Source organism: Aythya fuligula, chromosome 2, assembly GCF_009819795.1.
Source record: "Aythya fuligula isolate bAytFul2 chromosome 2, bAytFul2.pri, whole genome shotgun sequence".
Classification (NCBI taxonomy): domain Eukaryota; kingdom Metazoa; phylum Chordata; class Aves; order Anseriformes; family Anatidae; genus Aythya; species Aythya fuligula.
Window position 1 is genome coordinate 16,884,817 of NC_045560.1, and position 23,944 is coordinate 16,908,760.

The 23,944-nt window shown below is 38.3% G+C and overlaps 1 protein-coding gene across 2 annotated transcripts in view; it reads right to left on the reverse strand.

The window, feature by feature from the left end:
• WAC (WW domain containing adaptor with coiled-coil) overlaps positions 1–23,944 on the reverse strand; it is a 58,102-nt gene that overhangs the window by 30,063 nt on the left and 4,095 nt on the right. For both annotated transcript variants that reach the window (XM_032181480.1, XM_032181479.1), the window contains exons 4-7: positions 3,152–3,258; positions 2,440–2,555; positions 1,937–2,049; positions 163–471 (exon numbers count right to left, since the gene is read on the reverse strand). In XM_032181480.1, coding sequence (XP_032037371.1) covers positions 163–471; positions 1,937–2,049; positions 2,440–2,555; positions 3,152–3,258 — 645 coding nt within the window. The remainder of the gene's footprint in view (positions 1–162; positions 472–1,936; positions 2,050–2,439; positions 2,556–3,151; positions 3,259–23,944) is intronic.

A 23,944-nucleotide genomic window follows, 5' to 3' on the forward strand; every position in this document is an offset into this window, starting at 1 on the left:
TAGAGCAAATGTGGTTTAAGTAAACACATCAAAATACTAACTGGGTTACAGACAGACAACACCAGAAGTATCTCAGTTCCAGAAGCAACATATTTGAACCAAGAAAGCAAAGCAAAGGCACTGCATCATTTTAAATACTACAAGGAATTGCATTAGACGTACCTTTTCTCTCTGTTTTCTGTGAAGGGATGGAAGATGTGGATGTAGGCAGTTTTGATAAAGTAGATGCTCCATTAGCATCAAAGGATTTCTTTGGCTGGTGATCAGATTGTAGAGAAAATGGACTAGGAGGAACAGTGCTTGGGGTAGCAGTTGGATGAACCACTGGTTTGATGGGATGCTGTACTGGAGTAGAACTACTGTGAGTCTCTGCTCTTGGCAGTCTGTAGTCTCTGTCATTGTGCCTGCTTGTTTGAGATAAAATATTCTGTGGGAGCATACTACTGGCGTCACTGGAATGCTTGTCTTCCACTTTTTTTCAGGATTCCCCAAGTAACGTTGCAAAAAGGAAAAAAAATATATTAGAAACTCGTCTAAGATTATACTGCGATTAATACAGTTGCACATCAATAACTAGAACTGACTGAACTTGTTATGATTTAAAAAATCTCAAGCAGATTAGCATCAAAAAAGGCAAAATTCATTTTACTCACTGACAAATTGCATTTTCTCTGACCTGTCCTTGATTTAGAGTTCCGGTTAAGCACTGTGTTTTGATGAAAGGCTGCTTATAACGAGCGTTACAGTCAAAGTTACCTTTTGAAGTCTCCTAAAAGAATCTAAATCAAAATCTATTATATCCATCTTATATTTAGTGTTAAAAGATAATTTGCGCCATTTTTCTTTTGTTCATTAAAAATACTGAGCACCAAGTATAATTTAATAGTTTCAAATCATAGCCTTCAAAGAATTCCATTTCAAGTTACTTCAGTACTACCACAAAGAATTACTTCTTAGTTTAATTAGTTCAAGACAACCACACACGAAGTGGGCAACTAATCTGCATCTGTCACATGCTAATGCGAGTCCTGAACTTTTTTTCCCCTCAATTCCTAGACTTTCATGTGTCACAAACCAAGTTGTTACTGAAATATGTAATTATGCTTTTTGTTTTAGCACTGCAATGTGTTTCAATGTACACAGAAGAACAGTCCTTTACACACCTCTGCTTTGTCAAGTCCCTTGCAATACAAAGAAACAAGATACTTTAGAAAAATAAACTTTGGTTTCTCCTTTTAAACCATCTTGAGACATATGCTACGAAGTTAACAAAACTAAATCTGCATACAGAAGAAATCTCACACGTTTCTAGGAAACGGTCACACATTTCCTAGAAAAACTTGGCAAAGATTAAAGCTAGGTATGAGGAAAAAGAAAACTCCAAATAGAAATTCACAGTCTGAGGAAGGCTTTGCTAATTGTATGGGCTCAGTACAAATACCCTTTCAATAACATGTACAGGCTTCTGAAAACCCCAATATCATAATCCATCAAGTTATTTTTACTATTTTCAGGTGTTAAATCAAGGTTTTAGGAGAGACTTCTGTATTTCTAATTTCATGCTCAGAATTGACAAGTCTCAATAATCGCAACACTGCAACTATACCATAAACAATGCAAGCTTCTATAACTACCCATGGAGAGATTAAGTTACACAGTGAAAGCTGCATAAAGGAGTACCACGAAAAGCATTAAGCAACTGTTGTACTAATAAATGCTCAGGGTTATTTTAAGAAACAACATTTGAGAGAGCTGTCCGCACCATCAGATTTGGCTTTTTTATATAAAGAGGAGAGAAAAACAGTTAAGGAAAAGGAATTATTTTATTCTGTAAGTTTGGAAAAGAAAACAGTAAGGCAAGCAAGACAAGAATATATTACTGTAAAAAAAAAAAAAAAACAAAAAAACAAAACAAAATAAAAAAGCAACCACATACTTCCACTGGCAAACCCACTGGCAGCTGTCGCCTGCATCACCTCTCTTCTGTAATCCCTATCTTTTGGGAAACTGTTAACTGACATTTTGCTTGCTTCTTTTTGCCTCTGCTCTCTGAAGAAAAGAAAGCACAAGTTAAGTCAAAATTTAACATCACCTAGTAATACTTTCTACCAGTTAAGTTACATAAAGATGAATTAAATCATTCAAATAGGTCACTGCTGCAGATGGGGTTGGCAAACTATCTATTGCTTCCTGACACCAGCACTTGTTGAAGACCTGTTTTGGCTTGCTAAGATAGCAAAGAAAATGTGCATTTCCCCTCCCCTGCCTCTGGGATCATCAAGGGAGAAAACAGGTGCAAGAGGCCATGTACAGTGCAGAAAGACTAGACTTGGACCCAATCTATTATAGCAGTAATCTACTATATAAACTCAACCACTCTCTACATGACCACAGGAGTTGTATGTTCTTTATAGATCGAGAGTAGACACACGCAAATACCTTTCCAGCCATTCTTTTGGTTTTTCCCACTGTGAAACTTCTGTTCGGCAGTTGTAATAGTACTTTTTGCCTGAAGAGCTGATGTGTTCAGACCAATCATCCGCAGAATCATAAGCCTTTAAAATACAAACAGTGTTGGACAAAAGGCTACCCCAGAGTTTTAACATACACATTTAATACTATGTGGTGTTCTCACATGTACCCGTATCACTGTTTCCTACTTAGACCATCTCTAAATGCCTGTTTCATTTTTGATAGTTTAAAGACATGACCACTATACTTCTATTGCATTCTACAGTAGTTTCTTCTGTTTTATTCTCACCAGCCCCCCCCAATATAATACTATGCTTATTGAGATACAATAACATGTACTTTGTCTTATAAATAATTAAACTTAGACAAGACAATACGATTTTACCCACAAAGTTCATGGAAATATTTCTTTCTGTATCTACTTCATTTAATCATGTCATATTTTACATTCAAGATATATACCTCAAACCTCTAATGATTATCAATTAGAATAGTTTTACACCATATAACAATCGCAGCTTGTGCATGCAGAGCGTTTATAAAATAAAGCCTGATGTTGGATAATTCAATAAAACAAGTAATGTACAACCCCCCTCCCCCCATTTTAGACAAAACGCTATTGAAGTCTGTTTGAATGGGGTGATTGATGCAAGGACAAATACCAATCAAAAATACTCACTGCATCAGAAGTTTTGCTCGGATTATTGCTGGGATTAGAAGAATGTGAATTTGAACTATGAAGAGCACTGTGGTTATGTGAATTTTCTTGTGGAGAGTAACTGGTCCCTAAAAGAAAAAAGAAAGACAATTACCACGTTTGTTTGCAAAGAAATTAAACATCTGCACTCTAAGGAGGTGGGAAGGGGGCACATCATCCACAGCCTGGAGCATGACATAGGTCAAACACAGAAGTATTTCAGGAGACACATACACATTTTTTCTGTTGCATAAAGGGTAAAGCTCACTTTGTTTTTCCCGTTACAATAACATAGGTTGTCCTTGCACTGTTTTTACTCTCAAATCTCACTCCACTACAAAACATGTAGCTTGTTTATTTGCCTTTTATTTTTCAGTAGGCTGAAAAAATGCTAACGTGTCAACTCCAAAATTAAGAAATATTTTCTCCTCAACGTTAAGCTAGAAAGTTCAAATGGGTTCATCATTAGCGCAGCGTTACATGCACAAGAACCGTTTTTAAGTTCACTGGAGCAATGCTGTTTTCTTAACCCTTTTGAGACTCCTTGCAACTATTTCTATTTATGCATATAGATTAATTTTCCTGCAGTACAGGTGCCAACATCTAGAATACTAAAAACAGCCTTTCCCAGAGGGCTGCACGCTTCTGGCCTTCTAACAACTGCTTCTTGAGATAACCTAGTTTTCTTCCCTGCCATGATAGCACTCGAACACAAAGGAATAGCTGGGATATGAGAAGGGAGACAGTTTTAAGCACTTTTTACAACCACATTTGTGCCTACGCTCAAGTCACCAATTCAACCTGAACGGTTCTAATTTCCAGTTAAACAATCTCATCCATTTACCCTTTGTGATCTTATTATAAACATCCTGCTCTTTGAAGGAGTAGGAGGCTGTAGTGAAATTCTAAGTACAAACTGTTCAGTTTTTCTATTCTTCCTAATTTGTAAGTGTTCACATAAATCACACCAAACTAAGAAAATTTTATATTCTTTTTGTCTTTTCCTCTACCGAGTTTTTAAATACCCAGGAATACTACAATAGGAATTAGCAGCTTCACATACCGTAGAGCAAGCTAAATATGAAGTCAAAGAGCTTTGTAAATAGCAAAAACTAAATCTTATGAGCAACTACAATAAACATCCACCAATAAACAGCCCCACCAATACTGGAGTAACAGGTAGGAATGAACGAAGCCATTACGAGAAGTTGTTACAAGTCTTCTGAAAGCCACACACACAGATGATGACCAGGAATATACCACGTACAGCACAGGAGAGATTATAATACAAATTCTGATTTCTGACTATACAAGCATTGACAGAATTACTATTTCAAACTTGTGCCCCCACACACAGGTTAGAAAAACAATCACAAAAGAGGTACACCATGACTAACACGTTTAGTCCCCTACAAAAGATAAAGATGGAGTTGCACATACACGGTACTGGCAACCCGAAGCATCAGTAATTCTAAACCTTTTCCAGCACTATTTTGGCTAACAAATATATGACATTCACTTTAAAGACTGAGGGTAGGGAGAGGAAAAAGGAAGTCTTCTGAAATGTCTCCTAGCTAAAGCAAGGCAATTAGGGCTACACCAACACTACCTGGTGTGCTCAGAGCCAGGTGGAATGACACTTATGATGGGGGGGGGGGTGTCAATCTTGTCAGAGCCATACTCATGTGCATTGCAAACATCTGAATAACAAAAAATTGAACTTGCATAACATATAAAGTCACCTCGTTCACTGTAAGTTAGAATATTCCAGAATTTAGACTTCATTATGCATTTATAGAAAGACTAATTCCCTTAAATGCATGTAAGAACATTATAATTACAAGGCTGTGCTCCACCATCAGCCGTATCAACAGAGGCTTGATCTTTTTCATAGACTGATTACAGAATGAGATAGACGTTTATTATTTTTGTATTAATCATCCTGTTAATAGTCTTTATCTATTTACTGTACCCTTTCCAGACTCTACTGAGATACAGTTACTAAATATCTTCACGTATTTCTGTAGGTTGCTTACCACAGACACATTAATTTCTACTATGAGGTAAAATCATCCCCATTTTCAAAGGAAAAAAAAAAAAAAAAGATGGAAATTTATCAGATGGTTTGTCTAAACAAATTGTTGGTATCAGTCCCTTTAATACTTCAGAAAACACGAATATAGTTTATTTGTGATCCTCTACTATAGATGCAGTTCCATTACGCTATATTCAGCATACTCAATATGTGTTTGGTGAGTTTTAAGTCCTATCGTGGTCTAAATAAACAGCCACACTGAATAATCTAATAAGCGTTTTCCAAACAAGAGTATGAGCCAACAACGTATGTATTAAATCAATACAATCCTTTAATGCCAATTCTATCCCTCCTGTAAACAAATCCCTCAAACTCACTGAAGAGCCCTTCAGCCCCCACTTGGTGTAAGGGCTCAGCAGCATCCCCCCACTTGGCACTGTTCCCTCGAGGGCTTTTTTCCAGCCAGGGCTGAGTCACAAAGCACCTCTGAGCGAGTATCAGAGCGCTGCAGTCACACCCACCTACAGCTGGCCCTGATAATGGCAACGCCTGCTCTGCTGCAGTTCCTGCCCAAGGAGCCCCCCAGGCCTCTCAGCCCAGCTGCAGTGCTCCTTGCAGGACCGCCAGGCTGCACGCACTTGGACTTGCCCTAAATCAGTGATCTGAGCTGGCCCCAGCTGCACGAAAACCCGTCGTGGCCTCTCTGCAATGCTGACGGCCTCAGGTTGCCAGGCCAAGCTCCCTGGGCTTTTCGAAAGGCCACTTGTAATTACATACCTGGTGGTGTCTGGGGCAATTACAGAGTGCAATTAGAGGTGCAGCTTTTCCCCACAAACCTCCGTTTAGTTTTCTGGTTAATGCCGCTCTACGTTTGGATCAGGCCCAGAATCTCAAGGGAACGAGCAGGCAGGGAGCTGCCGACACGGTGCTTGCTGTTAGGAAGCTTCCATCTCAGAAGCAGCCGAGGCTCTGAAGAACAAGGGCTTTAGGCACTTCATACGAGGTTAACGGCTTACAGATCAGACGTAAACAGCAAAAACACACATCGCCAAGTTAACCACACGCTAGAACTCTGTGATCTTAGTTCTCTGAGTTCTGACAACCCAGCCCTGCAAGCACTGCCAGCTCAGGTCCCCAGGGAAAGCTGCTCAGGATCTTCAGGAGCTCACCAAGGTAGAAAGGTACTCAAAGAGCGACCCCCCTGTGGAGGTTTGCCTCTAACCAAGAGGGGGAGTTCCCCTCATATGCTGGTTTCACAACACCTAACCCCAAATCCTTTTACACAGCTGTGACTGCTGCAATCAGCTCTGCATTTATTTCCAAGCTGCACGCACAGCAAGCTGCTGACGGGAAGCAGATCACAAGGACGGGATCGCTGAGATTACCCCATGGCCCAGAAACAGGCCTGGTAAGGCAGGCAGTGCTCACTGCCCCTGGAGGTGTTCCCTCATAGCACTTCCTATTATTTCTTCCCAACAGTTGGAACCTCCTAGTTAAAGCTAGCAAGGCTCTAACTTTCTTAGAAGGATAAAGTCTTCTGGTTTTTAAAATACATATTAGCTTATGTTAGGATGTAGCAATTCCAGAACTCCCTATGGAAATGTCCACAGCACCATCACCGTGACTTTGCTCAGCTCAATCATTTTTTGGGAAGGATTAAGTCTGGGGAGAGCTATTTCTAACTGCAGGTTGCCAAAAATGGCACAGCACTAGGGCTGTACAGAACTGCAGCGGTGCAACGGTGACAGCAAGCCGTCACTAACACTATCGCTCGTTATGAACAGGTCATAGGACAGGTTAAGGTTAAACTATCATAATTATCTTCAAGTCTTTCAAACAACAACAACAAAAAAAAATCCTCCTCACTCATGCATGAAAATCAGCAGGAAGTACAAAAAGCGTGGTTCTGGGAACCAATTCAAAAAACCGGCTGTGACTTTATGCCTACTACACATTGGAGGTTCTGCCATGCCAAGTCTCACTTTCACTTTTTTTTTTTTTTTTAAAGTACTCTCCTGATCCAAACTGCTGAATCAATGACATTTTGATCCACAATGAGGCTTCAACACTATGATGGACTTGGAAACAGACATAACATAGGGTGAAGAAAATACCTCATCCTGCAGTATAGTCAACTTTTTCAGTAGTTCTTACATTTAAGAAAAGTTGAAATTCTGAGTTAGGTAAGCATTAGATAGTAATAAAGCACCTAATTTCTTTCCCTCCTTCCCATCTTTCATTAACAAGCTGAAACACTTTCCCAAACCTCTACTAGCAACTACAGCATCAATTTGTAACCACCTTAAACCAATTTGCTCACTGCCTGATTAAAAGACTCAAACATACCGCCATGCAGTCAACACTTTCCTCTGGCATCCAGGTGTCGCAGCCTAATTAAAACGACTTCTGTCTCATATCATGCAGTATCAACAAACCTCCAACTGAAACAGCAGTATCAGAACACTGAGACACATTAAAGTTATCTTCAAAAGATAATCTATAATTCACACCAGCAAACGATAGGAAAATGCTGGTTTACATCCTTTCCACAAAACTAACACTGAGAAATTAGGCAGTAAATACGATCACACACCTCCCCTGATATCCAAGATTTTGGCCAAGCACAAAGAGTAAGTTTATGGTGGTTGCAGCAGTGTACCATTGAACAATACTGTACTGTATGTTAGTTAATTTTACACTAATCTACACACAGAGCACTTATGATCCCTTTTTTGTTGTTGTTAGATATATATACCTTGTCAATATCCTCACTTTTGTCCATAATAAAAAGTCCCAGTGCAGATAATACAAAGTTTACAAATGCCCACCAGCCAGGCAGAGAGCACAAAAAACACCCCCCAGCAATAATCAGTGCTGTAACTCAAAGCCTGTCCTTCCCCTTCACTCCCACCAGCGTCAAAAGGGATTTATGAAGGATTTTAGGATAGTCTTCTGTGCTCAGAAACCAGGCATACAGAAAGAAGCACTGGGCAGCAGAAAAGCAAGGAAGTTTATTCAACTTATTTATACTCCACAGATAGTGTTCTGTGACTCCCCTTTCCATCTCTTGGCTAACACACAATCCAATTTATTCAACCGGAGACACTGCTAGAATGTGACCCTTCTCAACAGCACGGACATTGTTTGTTAACAGAAAGTTTAACAGCACGATAGTTTATGGTAGTGACACTTTATGGAGATAACTAATTAAGACTTGTTTAAAGAGTTAAAATGATACAGCCTTGGTGTGCTTAAATTAAGACGTCTGAAGTGTATTTCAGCTAACGTTAATTCCATGAAAATGTTTGTGCAGAACACTTTCTACAGTTCTGCATAGGGGAGGGAATAAAATAACTTAATGGGAACACAATACCCATGTCTCAGCACTAACTGAACAGCTTATCACAGTCATTTTTATTTGCCACATGTAAAAATAAGAAGACAAAACATGATTTTCTTCAGTACTTTTTTATGTGGCCTGCTGTATTGAAATAAAATATGGCTGTCTTCCATAGGCAACTAAAATCATAAAAAATTGCATTTTTCTAGCAGAGCAATGGCCTCAGAGAATATACCGACTGTGCAGTAACATTTTCCAGAAATTCATAACATACTAAGTTGAATGCAGAGTGCTCTGCCAAAGAAAGAAAACACTAGCCTGATCTCTCTACTACCCGATTAAATACTCGTTATGCCCCCAGAAGCAAATGTTTTACACTGTGAGCAAAATAACTTACAGAGCCTCACTTCCTCTCCTGCCCTTCCTCCTCTCATGCCCTGTCCCTTATCTGGAACAGAGAAGCCTGTGCTGTTCTCTAACAGCTGGTTTTCAGGACAATCCTCCCTTTGGAAAGAATTTTTCATCTTTTTCTCCAAGTTAGCATTTGCAGAAGCTTCTGTGGAAATCAGTCCAAGACCTTAGTGTAACAGTCATACACAACATGGAGGGGGACACGTTACTAATAAGGGATGAAAAGGATACTACATGCATATGTTTACTTCAGAAAAACAACATAAAAGTAGGTCTGTCTTTCTAAAATGCTAAGGAACACCTCCAGAAGGAAAAGGCAGGAGCAATAAACCAGTGAAAGCCAAGGACTTGCACTGTTTAACTAATAAAATAGCCAAGGAACTCCAAGATACTACTTATCATTAAAATGAAATATTAGCTTCTATTTTTCTCTTACACATTACAGAACACAAGTTTGCTATCTTCTGTTTACATCTCTATTTTAATTAGGTACGTCCAATTTTATTTCAGAAAGTGCAGTTTAATTTTGAGCCAAACAGTACAAACCCCTCTAGAAAGAACAGCAGTTATCTGCCCATCAAAAACAAAAGCAAAGGCAATAATAAAATGGCTCAAATTAAATTCACCCTGAGCTCTCACATATCAATATTGAGGGATTTACTACTCCAGCAGCTAGCAGGCAGGCTGTTTTCCTAGAGCTGCTGCACTTTGGTCTGAATGGACCTAACAGCTCAGGTGCTGTATATCACTATATCACTGGCAGAAGAGATATAAACCTATTTTTGTCCAATCATCCCCTTCTAACCCGTTTTCTTCCTTGCTATAGCTACAGCAAAATAATTAAAGATTTTTGGGGCTGTTTTCTTCCTTCCCTTAACCCCCTGCCCATCCCCAGTTAACAGTGAGAAATCATTTTTCAACTTGCACACACTGCTGAAAACTATCAGGTTCAATGAACAAAGTTCACTGAATCTAGTGAGCTGCTGAAACATTTCATGTCCCAAGGCATTCCTTGTAAAAAGGCTAGGGGATGAAAAACAGGTTTCCACTGCACTCCAGAAAAAATACAAACAGGTACCTGAAAGAGTAAGATTCGGAGCACTACTACAACTACAAACAAGTTGGCAGCCAAGCAATCTCACTATTGCTTTTTTTGTTGTTGTTCTCTTCCTATTTTTATCTCTTGAATTACACCTCGGTTCACACGCAGAACAGTTTTATTCAGGTGTTTTACCAAAAATCAGGGAACTCCCTCTCTACCTTGGCATGGAGAACAAGAGGATAAACAAGTGCAGGTTGCCTTCCATGGGTCCTTTCACAACAATTACGAGGCTATCCAGGAATTCATAGTTCAGAGCAAAGAAACAGAAATAAGATGCATGAATAAGCAGGGAAAGAGAGTAGCTGGCAAAGACAAATGTGTATCATTTCCATTTTCCAAAGGTGATTTTTTTACGCACCTTTACATCACTACGCTGAGTACTGCAAACAACAGATCCAAGTCTCCTCCCAAGTAGGTTACACATTTCAAAGATTTTTCTCTTTATCTGAGTTAATATATATGTTAACTCAAGATAAGGAGTTGGTTAGACAACAGAAACTTCAACCAAGCTACACAAAATGACTTTCTACCAACTCAAAAATTCCAAGTGCTTTGCATAAAGGTTTACCCTCTTAAAATAAATTAAAAATAAATATATATATATAAATATACCGTATTTCCACAGGTGGTGCTTCCTTGGCTAAGATTGTGATCCCCCTAGATCACAACTGAATTCATCACTGTAATGTAGGTAAGTCTACATAAACACAGGTACATAAATGTAAAACACTTCTAACATAGTATGTGAAGCTACCACAGAAGTCTCCTTCCGCTCACAAATCCCTACCATTTTATTATTTTTTTTTTTTAAACAGAAAACACATATTGGCAGCTTTCTTGATATCTCAACTATCAAAATAAAAACAGGCAAAAAAGATTGAAGATTTTAAAATCACCTGTAAAAATTTACATCGGTATTATTTCATTTCTGAGGATCAGTAAGCAGTATTATTTGAATGAATTTCCTGTTTCTCCTAAAATAAAGCAGCAGACAGTCAGCTTCTTACCAGGAAAAGTTAGAACACCTTAGAAAGACTATATAGATTCTAAAGCAGACCCATTTAGACAAATCGAAAAGTACACGTCGAGTTTAAAGGAAATTAAGAACTGTAAGTGGACACCAAATTCCTCGTATTTCCATTTGCTATTTCCTCCCCTTGGATTAGGGCAGCTAATAGAGAACATTGCTAGCAACATCCTCAACACTGCTTAGCATGCCCAAAATGCCTGTCCCAGCATACCTAAGCTGCCTAACTCCTATAGGAGTTGGACTCCGTGATCCTTGTGGGTCCCCTTCCAACTCAGGACACTCTACGATTCTATGATCTTACTTGAGATCAATCTGCTTGAAAAAACAGCTTAAACAATTTTACCCATGGGAAGTGTGAAAAGGTACTGTGAACTTCAGCAACTCACGGTCATATTCCTGACCCTCTAAAAAAATAGAAAAAAAAACACAAAGCACCAACCTCCCCACTATATAAAAGACTATAGGTCTTTTTAGTCTTGCACCACTTGCTAACATTATCCCCCCTGCATTAGAGTGGAACATTACCCTAAGAAGTAATTAGATGTAGTTGAGAGTAAAGCAAAACCATGCTTTAGTTCTTGACTATAGCTCAGAAAACACTCATCTCTCTGATACAGAACAAGAAAGTGAGGAAGAGACTTTTTTTGTCCTCGAGCAAATGCCTTTTTGTTATTTCGGGGTTCAATTATGACATGCAAAACAAGAGAGTCAAATTGATAGCCAGAACTCTTACCACAAACTTAAAATGGTGTTATCTCAACTCCAAGTGGATCTGCACAGCGTAAGGGCAATAGGCTGAATTTCCCCCTTCTGAGGCCTTGCCACAAAACCCTAGTGAACAGCCCTGCCACGACAATGCTGTAATACAGCACAAAGAGATAAAGTTTGGTGATAGAAATCCAACAGCACCTCCACCATGGGCTTCCCTGTGCCAGGCAACGGTATTCATTCAACACCAGCAAGAGAGATCAAAACAGCGAAGAGAGGGGAAAAAAAAAAAAAAAAACGCATTTAAAGGAAGCTAGTGCACATTTTTTTTTGTATTTAAACCCTCAATACACAAAGGCAAAAATTCTGTTTGATCAATACTGTGTGGAACTAACAACCTTGCCTCAATACCGAGCTCATTGTTATCTTGTTAAAGCTATAAAACACCTTCACTCAGAAAAAAAGATCGAAGATCGTGTAGTGAACTACTGGTGACATTTCCATGCTTAACTTCTTTAAAAAAAATGCACATTCCATGTCACAATTTGCCTAAAGGGAACTTTCTTTAAAGTTTAAGCAACAGTCATTAATGAAAACGTTTCTTAAAAAAAAAACAACAGAAGCATTTGTTCACCTTCATTTCTGCTGTTTATAGTGTTGCTAACATTCTGCTCAAAGAAAAAAGCAGAGACAGTTAACTTTTATAAAAATCAGCAAGAATATAGACTTATTTTATTTTACCTTATCATAAAACTGCATTATCCATCCCCACAGGCGCACACAGATTCTGGTCACATGCCTCTTGCAAGACTTACATTCTTCTTTGTATCAAACTTCAGATGTTAATTTCAGAGATGACCAGACCATTTAAGTGGTCAGAGTACTCTCTTGAGACTAAAAACGCATGAAGAAAGTTGCCTCCAAAGAAGTGCAAGCACACAGAAATAGCAACTACACAGAAATGGATCTCCTTGTGCCATTCAACATAAAATCTAGTTGAATATATACTACAGTAGATCTTTTTCGTATGCATGCAGTACAGTTACAGAAAAACACTCAATTATAGCAAGGATACACCTAAAGAGATTATTTTTATGTATACACATGCATGTAGATATTACACATACAAATAAAAGCACTGGCCTTCTAACATCATGGATTCCCAGCCAGTGTCAGGCTCAACGTTCAGCATAGCTTAACGAAGGTGCTGTGCAATACAATTCTCCAACATGGAAAGCACACTAGATGACAATTATTCCCTCCTCCAAACTAATAATTCTTAAAAATATATAGAAAAATTCAACTGATCTTTCCTGGAATTTCCTTACTAGAAGAAATCCCAGGAAATCCTTACTCTCCACAAAAGCTGAAGTTTACACACTGAAAATACATTTTACGATTCCCTGGTTGCTGAAGTGTCTCATTTATTTCCCTAGCTAAGTAAACACTCTCAAATGAGTGGAGAGAGATTGCAATCATTAGCACAGACAGCGTTTTGCCAGTAAGAAAGGTGAACTTGACATCACTTGAGTTGGAAAATGATCGTATTATTCCCCATATTACATCAGGTAAATATAGTATTCTTTCAGAAGAAGTGAGAAGATTTGAAAATTAAGTCTGCGTTAACCTGTCAGCTGCAGGTGTCTGAATAAGCAAAGCACTTAAGCAGGAGGTGCGTGAATGCCCGCTGATGTCAAGGGTGACAGCTGACATGAAATCACCATCAGCCAGAAGAATGTAATTACATGAAATTACCTCACTTGTTCCTCCTGTGTTTAAGTGCATTACCTAATTTGTATAGAGGAACCTACACATAAACGTGTGTTACATGGCAAAGAGCAAAGCCAGGACCCTGAACTTCAGAACAAACCCGCAGCTCCTTGAAGAATTAGTGGATGGGATCCCCTAGGAAACTGTCCTTAGGGACAGAATCAGAGCCTGCAAATCTTTAAGGATGCTTTTCTTACAGCACAACATCTCTTCATCCCCCTGTGTAAGAAATCAAGAAGGCAAAGCAGGAAAACAGCATGGCTAAGCAAGGACGCACACGTCAAACTGAGGTGCAAGAAGGAAATGCACAGGTAGGGGAAGCAGGGACGTGACCTGGGAAGAGTACAGGGATGCCATTCAGATATGTAGGGACGGGACCAGGAAAGCCAAAGCAGAGGTGGAACTGAACTTGGCAAGGGCTGCAAAGAGTAATAAGAAAGGATTCTAGAGGTCCACTGCTCAGGAAAGGAAGGCCAAGGAGAGCATTCCTCCTCCAATAAATGAGAAGGGAGAAATGCTAACAACAGACACTGGGAGGGCTGAGGAACTCAACAACTTCAGAAGAAATAGATTTGAATGGTAGAATATTCAGTGAATAAGGAATTGGCTGGTTGGCCACAGCCGGAGAGCTGGGGCTGTTCAGGCTGGAGAAAAGAAGGCTCCAGGGAGACCTCATCACGGCCTTTCAGTACTTAAAGAGGGCTACTAGGAAAGATAGAGAGCAACTTTTTACGTGGGCAGACAGTGACAGGACAAAAGGGAATGGTTTTAAACTAAAAGAGGGGAGATTTAGATTAGAGGTTAGGAGGAAATTCTCTACTCAGAAGGTGGTGAGGCCCTGGCCCAGGCTGCCCCATCCCTGGAGGTGTTCAAGGCCAGGCTGGATGGGGCTTTGGACAATAATTATTTGCCTTAAACAAACAAACAAAACACAAGACGTTTTTGCCCCTACATTCTCAGGTGAACAGGTATGTTTGAAACGCAACAGTAGGGCAGATCATAGATTTCCTTCCCTGTTTTTGTTACCGATAGGTATGAATAATTTACAGCTCAGCTACTCTGACAAGCTCAGTAACAAACGCACCCAGAGAAGTGTTGAAGAAGACTGTCGCTTTTGGAGGACATAAAACAGCAGGATATTTAAGAAATACAGGAAACCAAGGGAAAGCAACTAATCTGTGTAACTGGGACAGAGCTGTAAATACTGCTGCTTAAAAATGTTTCAGAAGACTGCCATGCCCTACATTTTCTGCAACAGATCAGATTTCTACAGTAATATTCTCTTCCACAGAAACAAGTTTTAAGAAAAAAACATCTTTCCAGGGATAATGAAACTTACTTCTAGTAACAGATGTAACAGGTTTGAAAAAGCAGTGCGTGGGGGAGATTTTTTTTTTTTTTTTTTTTATTGGAAGGCTTAACTAGATTGAGATTTTTTTTTTTGTGGTAAAGCTCCAAAAAAGGCAATTTAACATATTTACTTAGTTTGAAACCAGTAAAATCTAATGCTAACATACCTATTACTATGGTTCTTCTTTCAAATGATGATTTTTTTCCTTTAACAAAAAGGCTGATCCTCAGAATCCTGCAATAAGCCGATGTAAGATAACTAGTGGCAAGAGCAGAATCACTGAAACCTCAAATCCTTTGGTACAGTTACAGGAAAAAATGTAAAGCTCTCACATCACTAAAAACAGACCAGAAATGGTTTATATTTTTTAAGATTATTTTTTTTTTAATTTCCAAGTATTTATTATCTCATTGCCTTTTGCTTAGGCCAAAATTAGTCAGCATGTTCACAGCTTCCCTTCTCACAAGCTTTTCTGCGGTCGGCAGCTTCTCTGACAGAACAACTGCACGGGGTAATGACAGCACCAGTTCTGAGTGCACAGCTCTTCACGAGAAAACAGCAAATTAAAGATGTTACTTTACCCCAGTAATGGCCAAACTTTTTGGCTTTAAAATAAAAGCAAATTGCTCATACTGGGGATTTAAATGCACATACGAACACATCCCAGATAAACACACCTCCTTCCTCCTAATTTATCAAAATGATTCCATGTCGTTGCCTGTTCAGGATCCACCACATAGGCACTTCTATTAACTCAACTCTACACACATGGAGAGAGATGAATCTGTATTCTTCCACTCCTAAACATGGCAGCATTTTGGGTTTTAGTCACCTGCCCATGAGGAGGCACAGAAGAGCTATTTTTATTTACACTTCAGGTAGCTCTCCCAACTCTCTGAAGTTAGGAAAACATTAAGAAGGAATTTCACTTTATCACATGAATTGGACTCACAAGAACACCTACACAGATTGTACTGCAAGAACTTCCTGAGCCGCAAAACACATGTGCCTCAGATCAAAATACTGTCACTTTGTACTGCTGTATAACACACTTTTTTTGCATGTTTTTAAAGAAATATCACAAATAGCTTCAAAAAAGAGGAAAATGTAATTTTACAGAAGATTTAATTTTTTTTTTTCTTCAATAAGAAGCTTTACTATCTTAAGCACAGGCTTTTATTATTTTAAATGTTCGTGAAATTACTGTACAAAATGATGTGTGAGCAGTTTCCATTCAATATTGCCTTATTTAATACTTAAATAAAACGGATTTGATCTTAATGTAAACAGAAGTAACCTAGTTGATCCTGCTTCTCGTCTCATCCTGTAGCTATCTCAGTCTCTACACCCAGATCCGTTTCTCACATTCAGTCAAAGCTGAAGTTGAGGAAGGGAATCAGAAACATAGATAGCAAGGAGCCACATGTCACTATCAAGCTGTCACCCTCCTGTGTCCAACTACTTTGCCTGCTTCCTTTAGAGTCACAATGAATTACAAGAAAAGTATCCAAATAGATAAGCCAGCATATCTGGCATGGAGAGGAGAAAAACTGACAGCAATTTCATTTGGATAATTGATCATGTATCTTGACTTCATCGTCTTATACATAAGAAAAGGAAATTTCATTTAAAGCAAAGATTTCACAAGTTCTTATGAGTTACAAGTTCTTTCAGTTTATACCATGCCTCCTCAAGGAATTCTGCAAGACACACTAATCCTTTCTATTGAGTGAAAACATCTGTATCACAATTCAGAAAAAAAAAGATTCTACATTTTAATTTTCAGTATACTTAAACCAAAATTAACTGGAACGAACAAGAAAATGAGATTGGAAACATCAGGAAAAAAACCAACAGTTTGATAAACCTAAAACCAGCTTGAAGGATTATTTAAGTCAAATTATTCCCTAAATTCACATTATTCCACAAAAACATGATCTACAATTGACAAGTTTAATGAATACAACGCTTCTCTAATCAAAACAGAAATCTTTACCTACAGAGCGTATCAATTACTCTCTTTCAAATCAGTGAATTTAATTTTGAAATAATGTATATGTATGCTGGGGGGAGGGGAAGTAGAAGGGCCTTATAAATAATTCTGTAAAAAGCCACCCAGGCAAGCATGTCAACCTTTCTGTAACAAGTCCTGGCAAAGAAAACAAGAAACTCAAGAACTTTACATTTGTTTTGGCATGTGCAAATTCTGCAAACCTGAAACACTAAAGCAATTTCATGATACTCAGATACTGTCCAAATAGATGAAGCTCTGTAGTTACGGCCAACTCATACTAAAAGCCAATCTGGCAAATATAACAACCAGTCAAGCAAATCAAAGCATATATGCTGCCAGTAGATCTGTCATAGTTTCACTTGACCTCAAAACAGCACTCAGAAGAACATACTCTCAATGACCAAAAATCCTACAGTTCAATACGAACTATGTTCACAGGTTTGTAACTCTTGGACTTGATGATCTTAAGAGGTCTTTTCCAACCTATATGACTCTGTGATTCTATTCTGTGATAACCTCCATGTGCCATGAGCTAAGTTCAACCACTAGGGAAAAAAAAGTTATCACAGGAGTCTTACTTACAAAGTTAACTCACAATTTCTAATCTGTTCCATTTTGAAGAGGCCACTAATCTAGATCATTTGAATAACAAATATTCACGTTATTGTTTTATCTGCCAGTGGATCTCTGAACAGCTAGTTCAACTTTCTGCACTGAAGATGCCTCTGAGAACTGTCTTTAAGTAATTCTGTTTGAAAACATCTAGCTCTGCAAAAGTTGTCACAGTAAGCTTCCCCAATTGTTACTGACAACAGCAAAAATTGTGCCTAATTTCTATTTTCTGAATACTTCAGTTAAGCTAACTGGATCTTGCTGCACCTTTGTTTGCTAAAGAACTCTTTAAAGTTCTTTAATTTGAATGAATATTAAAGTATGCCATTTCTTTTCACTGTAGTTATTAACTGAATTAAACCCTTAATGCTTCCATTGCAACTAAACCAAGAGTTCATCAAGTCTCTTCTAAGGCCCAAGTATCAGTTACAGCCTCTTTTTTTTTTTGCCTCTTCTCTGAAAATCTCCGTGTTTGCATCCTTCCTAAACTGTGAAAATCAAAGCAGAGACTGTATTCCAATAGCTGTCCCATTAGCTTTAAGAGGTAACCTCTCTCAGGTCCCACTTGATATCCTCTGATTATAAAGCCTTTCTGGCTAACACTGCACTCAGTATTTATGCTCTTAATTGCGTCAGGAGTTTCACATCTGTTTTAAAAGTCATCGCTATCTGCAGTCATCTTCCTTCTCTTAATACTTCCACTCCTTCCTGTAACATTTCACACAGCAGACCACTTTTTACCTGCAGAGAAGTTAGCATTTGCACTCTTACATAGCTTTACCAGCTCTGTACAATTAAAAGTTTTTATTATTTGTCATTCAGTGACAAATTATTGACAAATTGTGAAGAATCCTAAGATTTCTTCCTCACAGAAGAATCTAGTTCATTTTTGAGCACCTTGCCTTTGCTACTTGGATCAATACTGCATTACATGCCTTTTTTGAGTGATGACAAAAGCAGGAAATTATTTTATCGTATCACTGTTGTAGAAACAAAATTAGGTGTGTCTTAAAAGCGAAACAGAAAAATTACAGCATCAAACTTTGACATACTACTCCCTTTCAACGCTTCTCGTTGTAACAGGCACAGCAAGAAGCAAATTATTCCAAAGTAGCATGGGGTCTAATCAAGAAAGGCATTTAGGTATCTTGTTTTCCATTCCCTTCAAACACACCGTAATGCTGCTGCATACATAGAGTCACAAGTCAAGGCCACAAACATTTAGCAGAGTTCTCATAAAGAGAAAGTGAATAATGAGGTCTCTTGTCAGTCATCCACTCAAAAATGCATCTCCCTTTCCAATAACTTGGAAGTCAGAATGTCCAACTGAATGTTATTTTTGAGTAGTGCTCCAAGTAGTGCTCCTTTTCATCAGTTTCTAGTCAGAACCAAGTATAATTTGTCTTAAAACATGCATCTCGACCTCACAAGCTTGAAAGCACTGAGAAGAACCAAGTGCTGGATACACAAGCATCTCCTTCTTTCAGACCTATTAACCTGTGGCAAGATGATGGGAGTCTGCCAGTATTCATCCACCAAACTCTGATTTGCAGAATATTCTCCTCCCTCAACAGAATTTCTCACGAGACACTCGTATTTCTCCGAGCTATGCGGGACAACTCCAGGCTGTTTTGCTGATAGCCAAATTTTCTGAAGAGCTGAACTGAAAATCAACATTCAAGGGTTTTATTTTTGTTTTCATTGAAGGCCTGAGAAAAACTATCTGCAGCAGGAAAATATTTGAAGTGAATGTCAGGGTCAAGAGATGTATTTGGAATAATTTAAAACGCTGTTAAAATTTACAGGATCAACTATTTTTTACAAGCTCACACCTCAGAAATTGACAAAATTTTGTCCCTTATGTATTACCATAAATTTGTCAATCACTACAGATGAATGAATTTTAAAGTATTGTTCCACAAAGCAACACTTGGACGAAAATTTAAATAAAATTGGTAACTGGCATGTGGTAAAATTCTAATATTCTTCCCTGTGCATAAAACTGCAGACAGAAATACAACGTTCAGCAAAAATCTGTTAAGCCACAATTATTATTGGTTAGTATTTTTAGTAGAACCAAAGGAATACAGGTTTATTCCAAAAACCCCTGCATCATTAGGCTAGTCTTTCCAAGGGAAAAAAAAAAAAACAACACTACTTCACTAAAAGAAAAAAAAATGAAACTTGTGCAAAACAAACAAGGAGAATAAGCCCGGTAGTAGATAAACAGTGCTCTTTTATGAACGCTGTCTAATATAATATTGGGATAAAGGAACAGCTAGTGAGGTAGTGAACTTAAGCACTTTTTCTAGGGTAGTTTTATTGTGAAAAGCTAAGAAATCTTTTCAAGTCCTTGAAGAACAGGAACAGAACCATCAAATGCTGAAGTTACAGCAGAAACACCTGCAGTGAAATACAACAATGTTCTGGGACCCTTCAGAATTCAAGAGAACACACTAACAGGAGACCAGTCTTGCTCAACATGTATAAATGCTTCTCTCTTCAGATGTTAAAGTCCAGAAATTCATTTTTGCTTTACAACCATGTATTGGCAATGCAAGGGCCTAACAGCATCACTGTCAAGAACTGTTTTTCAATACCAGAACGTTTTTTTTTGGCCTTACTGAAGAACTTACGTAAAGAACAATTCCTTTGTACACCCAGAGTAAAGATATTCCTAGGAAGTGCCTGTATGAAGCTTAAACGTAATTCACACTGCAAGTTTGGTGCCATTAAACTACTGTTTTCCACCAGAAAGTTATTACAGCGCGTTGAACTAGAAGACACCTTGCAGAGGGCAAACGACACTGCAATGAAAAGCACCTCTTCTCTCAGCCAAACCAGACAGGCCTTTCCCTGCAAGTTCTGCGTAATTTAATGATACTTGGCTTACTTGATAGTCTGTATGGATTAGCTAAAAGAGCATGAAAAACAAACGTAAATTGTGAATAAACATTATTTCCTCTCACAGAAAACACCACTGTCACAACCAGCAGTTCAGGAACTAACTTTAAGCAGGGGCCATTGCACAGTACAGAGCGATTCCAGAAAAAAAAAAAAAAAAAAAGAAAAAACAAACATAATTTGTAAATTGCTATCTTTACTACTGCCTGGCAGCAGGCAACTCATCAGAAACTACCAGTTTTCGTTGCTGCTTCTCATTTTCAGAAAAGCAAGCCAAAAGTACAAGTTCAAACGCCCAGGCAACAGTTTGCAGAAGTGGAATATACAGGCTAAGGCTAGGAGCATACCTTCAGAAAGCAGGACCGTAAGTAAACTCAACACAAAGGAACACTTTTTATGTATCAATGATACATATTAAAAACTAAAAGCAATTTGTCATTGACATTTTGCACTTCAAAACTAAAGGAAGTGCATACAGAAGTTATATCACTCACTGTGACTCCATTATCACACTTTCCATTTTTCTATTAGAGATTCTCACAGAAGAAGGAAAAAAAAAAACAACAAAACCCAGCAAATCCAGCAAAAAATACAGAAAAAAAAATCAGAAATGTTGCCAAACATACAGAGTGAAGTTATCCTCTATCTACAATTTCCAAGTTTTGAAACAAACTCTTAAAATTAAGTGCAACCAATTGAAGGTACTAATATTAGTGAAAGAAAGCAAGCTTTTATCCAAAACTAGAAAGCCACAGAAATCGACTTTTTCTGTCCTTTGTGTGTGTGCATTTGTCTATAATTCACAGAAAAGCTGAAGTACTAACGGGTTCTGGAAACAAATATTTTAATTAAAAATAATAATAATAAAAGGGAAAAAAATCCCACCTCCATCAGAGCCATCCAAACTACTAGCAGTAAGTAGCAGAGTTTCTTTTTATTTTGTTATTTATTTTAAAAAACACTTTTATGTTGGGGTGGGATGCAGCTTTCAAAGCATGTTTCAGGGATGATCCATGCTCATTTGGATCACAGACTTCTCTCATCCCAGCTATCTCACGGTTACTGTGAGAGAACTGTTTTCATAGTAATGAATAATAACTTCAACAGCAGTTAACAGTGACTCAACCCTCCACTATGATTCACTCTTCTCAGACTTCCCTCTTTCCAGCAGTCCTGTAATTTCCTCTCTGCAGCAAGTGCTGCACAGGTAGCACTTCACTCTTGCACCTGCCCTAATGCCCTGTTCATTTCTGACTGGTGGTCAACGATCGTGCTAATTTATCCATTTATTTATTATTTATAGTTTATTTTTCAAATGCCAGCTTCTTGTCCTCCTCTCCTGTGAGCGTTGCTCACACAGGAAAGGAAAGCTGAGCTTCCTGCTTCCAGCTGTTCCGTGTTCCTTTTGCAACGAGCATTCTGAACTCCTTCAGGAACCACTGGAAACAAAGCACGAAAACAATTCATGACAGAAGCTCCCAGCAGCAATTCCATACAACTAGGGACTCATAAAATATTCCATTCAGGCCCTGCTAGCTGTAGCATTTTGAATGTTAGGACTGTATCACAGAGCAGAGGGAGTTGTTACTGAGAGTGCTCTTGACAATTAAAAAAAGCATGCAAAAGAAATATTCACTAAAGTTCAGTGGTATTTTGGAACTTCAGTATCACAAGTTACAATGAAATTTTATGAAAATAGCATACACAGCATACAATCCAGCTAAAAAAAATCATGCTGTGCATACTGATGTTCTCCATTGATGTTAAACAATTTATCATGATCATAACATGAAGTAAACATACATTTCCAACGTCTCAAATATAAACGCAACAAAATACTCAGCATTTTCTTCACTATAATAAACAACTGAGTATATTTGGTTTAACTGCACTCTTTCCCCCCCCCCCCCCCCAAGAAGTTTTGCGAAGTATCTTTTCTATCATTAGTTGGTCTTTCTGGCACATATATTTCAGTAGGAAGAAACTTCAGATGGAAAACAAAACAAAACAACAACGTGAAGGCCACATCTTGCAATTCTTACTCCTAAATAATGTGTATACACACACACATACACACACCCTTCCCCCTCACAGCATTCCCAAAGCTACCCTACACATCTGACCTCTTTGCTTTCTTTCCTGTACTTTTACACCAATATTATCACTTCCTTTATAGCTTTGAAAAGGCCTACAAGTATCATCCACCATCCTTGGGCACGGGAATGCTAAAATCTTTGTATTTCCCTTTTCTTTTTAATGGAAACACTCTTCCCCTTCTGCAAGGCCCTTCATACTTCTATTCCCTGTAAACAATGCCAGCTGTAATTCCCTATTTGTTACTGTTAAGGAACTTCACACTTGAGTTGGTCTCACAGGACTCCTAATCTCTTCAAACTCCGCACTTGCCTATAGCAGCTGACCTAGAAATAAGAGATACAGAGAAGGGGGGAGCTGTTCATTATGTTTCAAACCCCTGCACACAGGGACAATATCCCCATGCACGGGGACCTGAAGGCAAGACCAAAGTTAATCCAGCACTTTTACATGCTAGACTTACCAGTTCTCTTTGGAAAGCAGGGATGTGACAAAAACTTGCAAGTTTTAGGATTAGTACAAGGTACACTTCGAAGTCCCTCTCCAGAGAACCTCCCGTCTCTGTACGTAGTCTCTTTCCACAGAAACCATGCTGTAAGCAACTCTGAAAAATGTTTTGTTTGCACTGTATCAGTATGGAGGGCCTACCCCAACCCAAGTTTTAATTGTAAGCGGCGAAATTTCTCACCATGGATACAGTTCTACGAACACAAAAGATGCTGCTACAAATACTACAAAAATAAGGGATGATGACAAATACCTTTACACAGGTACCAAAGCTGTTTGCAGTGGGAGGTTCTACCATTTCTGAGGTATTCATTTGAAATCAATTTAATTATAGCTCTTACATTTTATATGCGTCCACTCAAATCTTTAAATTACACTTAGCCAGTTCTGTATTTACCATAAAAAAGTGAACCAGTCATGACTAAATGAGTCTGAAATACCAATCAGCATGCTGTACTGGTGTATCTTTTTTATCACTTCACAGCAAAACTTAGTAAGGGTTATACAGGAATGACTTCTCAAAGATTAACTTGAAAGGGAGCAGGTTCGGTTAATTCAGCTTTCTGTTCAGCAGTAACACTCCACATTTTTGTTTTATTTTCTAAGGGATGAGAGAAAAACAGATGGTTTGTTTGGGGCTTTAATGCAGTTTGGGGAAATAAATACTGGAGATTTTTCAATGTGATTTGTTTTGGTAAGTTCAGCTAGATAACAGGAAGGCAATAATATCTTTTTAGTAGTTACAAATCAAGCACCTCATTTTAAAGTAACGCAGGGCAACTACAAGAAGAACACAACCAAACCTATTTTACACTGATGATGTAAGAAAGTCACACTAGGACTTTGAAGAAAATTTTTAGCTTTTTAAAAATTTGTTACCTGCTCATTTAAACAAAG